This window comes from Triticum dicoccoides, chromosome 7B (assembly GCF_002162155.2).
Source record: "Triticum dicoccoides isolate Atlit2015 ecotype Zavitan chromosome 7B, WEW_v2.0, whole genome shotgun sequence".
Lineage (NCBI taxonomy): Eukaryota > Viridiplantae > Streptophyta > Magnoliopsida > Poales > Poaceae > Triticum > Triticum dicoccoides.
This window is the reverse complement of record NC_041393.1, coordinates 60,902,347-60,908,561: the sequence shown is the minus strand read 5'-3', so window position 1 is coordinate 60,908,561 and position 6,215 is coordinate 60,902,347. Positions and strand designations below refer to the sequence as shown.

At 49.7% G+C, this 6,215-nt stretch overlaps 1 protein-coding gene across 1 annotated transcript; it reads left to right on the top strand.

The window, feature by feature from the left end:
- The first annotated feature begins 3,269 nt into the window (after positions 1-3,269).
- On the top strand, positions 3,270-5,816 carry LOC119337093 (bidirectional sugar transporter SWEET15-like). Its single transcript, XM_037609206.1, has 4 exons — positions 3,270-3,486; positions 3,961-3,997; positions 4,550-4,922; positions 5,014-5,816. Exons 1-4 carry the CDS (start codon positions 3,432-3,434, stop codon positions 5,473-5,475), a joined length of 927 nt encoding a protein of 308 aa, XP_037465103.1. The 5' UTR covers positions 3,270-3,431; the 3' UTR covers positions 5,476-5,816.
- Positions 5,817-6,215: the final 399 nt, after the last annotated feature.

The following is a 6,215-nucleotide window of genomic DNA, read 5'->3' as shown; positions in this document are numbered from 1 at the left end:
AGTTCAAACTAGATGATCCCTGCATGTCGTTGCGAAATGTTTTGCAATACATTTCATTGGGATTTGATTGTATCGAACACGGATATTTAAAGTAATAATATGAGAAGTAAACTGAAAATACATATGATTTATTGTGTTTGATTATTGGATAGTTGTAAAATATGTAGCATAGTAGAATGCAAATTCTAATGCATGTGGAGTTTTTTGCTTCCTATTCGTGGTTGCGCGTTGTAATGGGCCTTTTGTCATGCATATTGATGTGGAAGCAGTGCTATTTAAAACACACTTGGAATGCACTAATGCATGTTGCAAGATAGACGATTCTCATGCGTACATCGGAGGAGTGCTAGTGGATTAAGCTAGTAAATCTAATGATTACAACAATTTTGATGATGTGGAGGCACACCTATTGAGATAATTAGAAGTAGTGGGGCTCACTCTCTTGGGGTATATGGGATATGTCTTTCCATGAGATCAAATTACCTGGCTCTACCATATCGCGAGGTGGCTATGGCAAATTCATCCCCTCTAGCTTCGTCAGTGAGACCATGGATCCGTCTCCCCTATACCTGCCACTATGGTGATCGGTGGGGGGAAGGGGGATCCTAATGCCTCGGCTATAGGTTAACATTTCCCCCTTGTAGAGGTAGTGCTTGGACGGATAGCGATGCTTCATTTTTAGCTGGTGATTTGCGCTTCGATCCTCCTCGAGTTATCCATCGGGATAGAGATGATGGAACTCCGACACAAATTCGTGTCATCTCCATGGGTGGCAAGGTTAGAGTTTCTCATCATGCTTGCTCGATGGTGAGATTTGGTGTCGAGTACTTCAAAATGTTTCAAGGGTTCGATGGTGACGACTATAGCTCTCTCATGCTGGTCCTTATGGGCATGTGGACGAAATCTTTTTGGATGTCATCGATATGATCGAGGCGGCTCCATTTAGCGGAACAATGACAACATCACGCTGCCAACTCATTCTGGCAGCGGTAGCGGTCGTTCGGTGGCTCAAGGAGCTTGATGTGATCTTTTAGTGTAGGGCCTTGGTGTAATTTTCATTATGTTTAGGTGCTTCGTACTATTGATGAACCTTTATAATAAACTTGTATTCTTTTCAGGGGAAATGTTTCATATACCATTCTTCGTTGTAAAACATATACTTAGAAAATAAACTTATCTGGGACGGATATCTACCACGCCCACTTAATGGCGGCATACGGACGGACGAGGCATTGAACGGTTGTGGTAGATATCTGCCCCGTCTCGTGCAGTAACGCTTCTTCGACTTTGAACAGGCGAAGACACCAGAGACGCGTCGTGGGTGGCACCCTCGGCCGGTGCGCTGCTTCAATGCCAATGCTAGTGAGAGGTCGCGTCCGCTCTGTAGCGGGCTTAAATGGGGAGCGGCCTCTCTACAGTGACATGAGTGTGGGCAGCTGGCACCGGGCAGTAACGCGCGCAGGCGAGGGAGGACGGTTGTGGGTGGGCTAGGGTGGTCAGAAGCGGGCATGGGTGTTGTCCGGACGCCAGCAAAGCCCCTCACGTTTATCTCCGGTTTGTGAAAGAAAATGCGTCCGAACCATCTTACGGATCAATCCAGGACCGCGTTGGATGATACAACATGTCCGGACCGCGTGGTCTAGACGTATTTTGGACGGTTCAAAGTTGCTGTTGGGGATGAGGTTAGCCCATCGACATCTTTTAGTTGTGTCACTGTAGAATACAAGTAGGATTTTGTCAGCTTAAATTAGGAAAGCTCATTTCTGAATCACGATGTACACGAAAAACATTGCGGGAAAATCACAATCCAGAATTGACACATAACAAGAATAGACCCACAAATCTAATTAAATATAGGGATGCCAATTGAAATCTACCCGTGTTTGTAAGATTGAGTATCATGATTTGACCCATGGTGGGTGTAGCCATGCTTCATGTCCCCGTCTCCACCTTCCCATCGAGAAGTCATTCTAGATCTGTAGAGACTTTTCTCTCGTACATCGATTCAACATTCATTAGAATTATTGCCAAAGTTATACATGCAATACTGCATTTGGTAAATAATTTAGTCGTTTCAAGAAACTCCAGTATATCAGTCTCAATGGGGCTATTCGTTTTGAATTGGAATGGAACTCTGAAACAGCTTGAACTCGACGTTTTCCCGCACCAAGAAAGAAAAGAAAACTTGAATTCAAGCGTACGTGGCGCCAGAACTACCATCAAATATTTGGTGTTCAATTCCGTCAATAGTCCAGCCTAGGAGACACGAATTGACCTCGCCGTACGTAGATCCAATGATTGCTGGCCGAGGAGAGAAAGAGAGGCCGATCGAGAGGAGTGGGAACAGAAGAAAGGCGTGACATAATTGGTTGGCTGGTTCATTTACGCATAATTCTCCTCCTAATTAGCACCACTAATCACTTTCCTGGTCATAATTAGCACTGGTATTAGGGAAAGATTGGTCCCTATTATCCGGGAGCCCGGTGCGGTACGCAGCCGCACTCTGGTAGCCACCCAGCCAGCTACCTTCCCCATCACTCGCAATCACGCCTTACCTGTTGCGCTCTCGAGCCCGGACACGTTCTTTGCGCTCGATCGCATGCGCCGCTCAACTGGCCGCCACGCCGAACGCGTTCTCTCCCGCCTTAGGAGATTGATCGGTCGATGCGAGGCTCTGGCTCGGCTGCGGAGCGGGATGGGACGGCCGTTACAAAGGGGGAGGAAAAGGCGACGACGACGACGACAAGTAGCGTAGGCGGCCATCGTACGTGAGCGCGGCGAGCTGAGCTGAGCTCTGCCTGTCGAACAGCTGGGAGCGGTGGCGGCCGCGCGTTCCCTTCCGTCTTCCCCTCGAATGTTACTACGTACCAACAGACGGCCAGGAAACGCTCGCGAGCCGTGCGCCGGAAGTCAGCCGGCTGGTCAGTAGTGCGTCCCAGGTTTGGGGTCTGGCTTGTCACGGGGCGTTACCATTAATTGACTGAGGCCAGCTCGCTTTCTTGGCGTGCGAGAAACTGAGAGTGTCTGTATGGACCGGCTCGACCGCACCGCTGCTGGCCAGCTGCAGCGGGCGTACGTACGCTGGGTCGCTCGGTCGTTACACGTAGCCACGCCACGGGACAGGCTCATTAGTGTGCAATCATGGACCGGTCGACCCGGCTAGGCGGGCCACGCAACCGTCCGTGTATCCGCCGCTACCTTCTTGCTCTCGCTCGCTCTCTCTCGTCTCCCCCCGCGCTCGCCCGCCCGCCCTATATATACCGGGGTCTGCCGCACTCCAGGATCTCCAAGAGCCCAACGCAGCTGAGCTACCACAGCTCCCTTGCCCTCCTCGACCTATCTATCCATTGCATCCCACCGAGCAAAGAGGAGAAGGGTAGCAAATCTACTATCAGTTGGTTTGTGTGTTCGAGGAAGAAGAAGCTGGTAGCATGGCTTTCCTGAACATGGAGCAGCACACCTGGGCCTTCACCTTCGGTATCCTAGGTACTTAATTACACACATGCATCCATCCATGGATCCATCCTACATTCTGTGTGCAAGTGCTTCTGTTTCTTCTGCCCTTTTGGAAAGGATCATCGATGATTCCGGCTTACTTGCACGAGTTGGATCCATGGTCCTTGCCTTGCTCAACACACCCTTCTGCCTGCTTGTGTGCCTTCTTCAATCTCTTTCATTGAGCTAAGCCAGCGTTTCTGTTCCGAATAAATGGAACTGCCAAACCAAGCTTTTAGCCTCTAATCAAGTGGTTACACCCCAGCAAAGAAAGGGAACCAACATGCTTGTTGTGTGTACGTTCACGGAGACAAACAAACGTACACACAACTGATTTTCTTTCCTTGTTTCCTTTTTTTTACCAGACAGCATCCACCCTAGTTTTCTTGTTTTATTTATTCTCTCTTTTTTTTCGTTGGTTGACACATAACTGACCATCTATCATCTCCGTTCTTGGTTTTGCAGGCAACATCATCTCACTGATGGTCTTCCTTTCACCACTGTAAGCAACCTCAACTTAACTGCACTCTCCTGTTCAGTCTTCAGAAAAATATACTGTAACCCTGCATAGAAAAATATACTGTAACCCTGCATACATCTATGTAGATCCATGCATGGCCCTTGTCATGTGTATGTCTTTGTATATATTCAGACTAGAAAAATATTTTAATAACTAGGAAAAAAAGGACCACGGTACGTCGTACAACACACATGACACATGTCCATGAATACATGACTGACGGAAACGGTCACTGTCATCTACACTGTTCTAGAATTTTCGCTTATATACCTGAGACAACATAACGCTGAATATTGTTACATTAATTACTAGTGTATATTACCAGTAGGGTAAAATGTGACGAATGTCACTGTTAGGTAGGTGCAGTGCAGTGCAGTGTACTACACATATCCGGGTTGTTAGTTAGTTTAGCTCCTCTGGTTACGCCAATGATTACTTACTTAATCTAGGTAGGCCCAGGTAAAAACAATTCATATATGCTGGTCGATGCATGGTCATTATTAACTCTGACGAATCTCTGATGCTCGCTTGCAGCCCGACGTTCTACCGTGTGTACCGCAAGAAGTCGACGGAGGGGTTCCAGTCGACGCCCTACCTGGTGACGCTCTTCAGCTGCCTGCTGTGGATGTACTACGCCTTCCTCAAGTCCGGCTCCGAGCTCCTCCTCACCATCAACGCCGTCGGCTGCGTCATCGAGAGCCTCTACATCGCCATGTACCTGGTCTACGCCCCCAAGAGCGCCAGGCTCCTCACCGCCAAGCTCTTCATTGGCCTCGACGTCGGCCTCTTCGGCCTCATCGCCCTCGTCACCATGCTGGCGTCGCACGGCACCCTCCGCGTCCAGGTCGTCGGCTGGATCTGCGTCGCCGTCGCGCTCGGCGTCTTCGCGGCTCCCTTGAGCATCATCGTAAGGACCCATTTAATCTTACAGCTAGATCTCTTTAAGGTTTGTGGATTGAAGGGATTAATTAATCTTGATTGTCTTCTTGCTGGTGCAGAGGCTTGTGATCCGTACCAAGAGCGTGGAGTTCATGCCCTTCTCGCTGTCCTTCTTCCTGGTTCTCAGCGCCGTCATCTGGTTCGCATACGGCGCGCTCAAGAAGGACATCTTCGTGGCGATGCCCAACGTGCTGGGCTTCTTGTTCGGCGTGGCGCAGATGGCGCTTTACATGGCGTACCGGAACAAGAAGCCCGCCACCGTGGTACTGGTGCACGAGGAGATGAAGCTGCCAGAGCACGTCAAGGAGGTGGCCGGCGGCGCCAAGCAGGGCGGCGCGCCCACCGAGGGGAGGATCAGCTGCGGCGCCGAGGTGCACCCCATTGACGTGCTCCCTGCCGTGGCCGACGAGCAAGCCGCCGCAGCGGCCGACGAAGACGTGATCCGCGACGACCAGAACATGCTCAGGCCAGAGCAGCCGGCGGTCATCAAGCCTGACGTCGCCATTGTCGTCCAGGCGTAGATTAGGTTTATCAATCAGCCCCGTTATTAATTCAGTAAGCCGGCGATAAGTGGGTACGCTCAGCACACATGCGGGCCTTCCGGCGTGGTCGCGTACGTGGCTGGCCAGAAGTTGGAGCACTGTGTGGCTGCATCAGGTCCGCGCATGGCATGGCTGGCTGTGCATGCAGAGATCCAGCTTAGCTAGCCCGACCGACTGCATGCCATGTATGAAGAGAGACCAGGAGTGAGAGCGAGTGTGAGTGAGTGAGTGAGTGAGAGAGATGCATGCTACAGCAGCTTTGTACTGTATTATCAAACATTTTATCAGCCTGTCACATGCATTGGTTTCTTTTTAGTTTACTTTGTGTCATTGTCGATCCATGCATGCAGTCGCATAAATAAATTTGGGGCCCATTTATTATTCAGAACAGAAACGCTACTCTGAAAGAGCTCATGAGTTTCGTGTAAAAACCTTGGAGAGAAAGAGAGATGTCATAGTTTTTCTTTTCTTTTTGTGTGTTAAAGAGAGATGTCATAGTTAGGACTTAGGAGGAAGATATAGTAGTGAAAAATGTGCGAGTCATGGCCTCGATCGTCACCCTTAACCGCACAGCTAGCGTGCTGGGTCAGGAACTATTCGAATGAAGGAAGCACAAGAGGCTGTGCGTGAGGATTCAACTATCTTCCATGGTTTAATGATATCTTTGGCTCTTTGCCCCGAAAGAAGAAGCTGTAGCTAGCGGCTATGGTACGCGATCG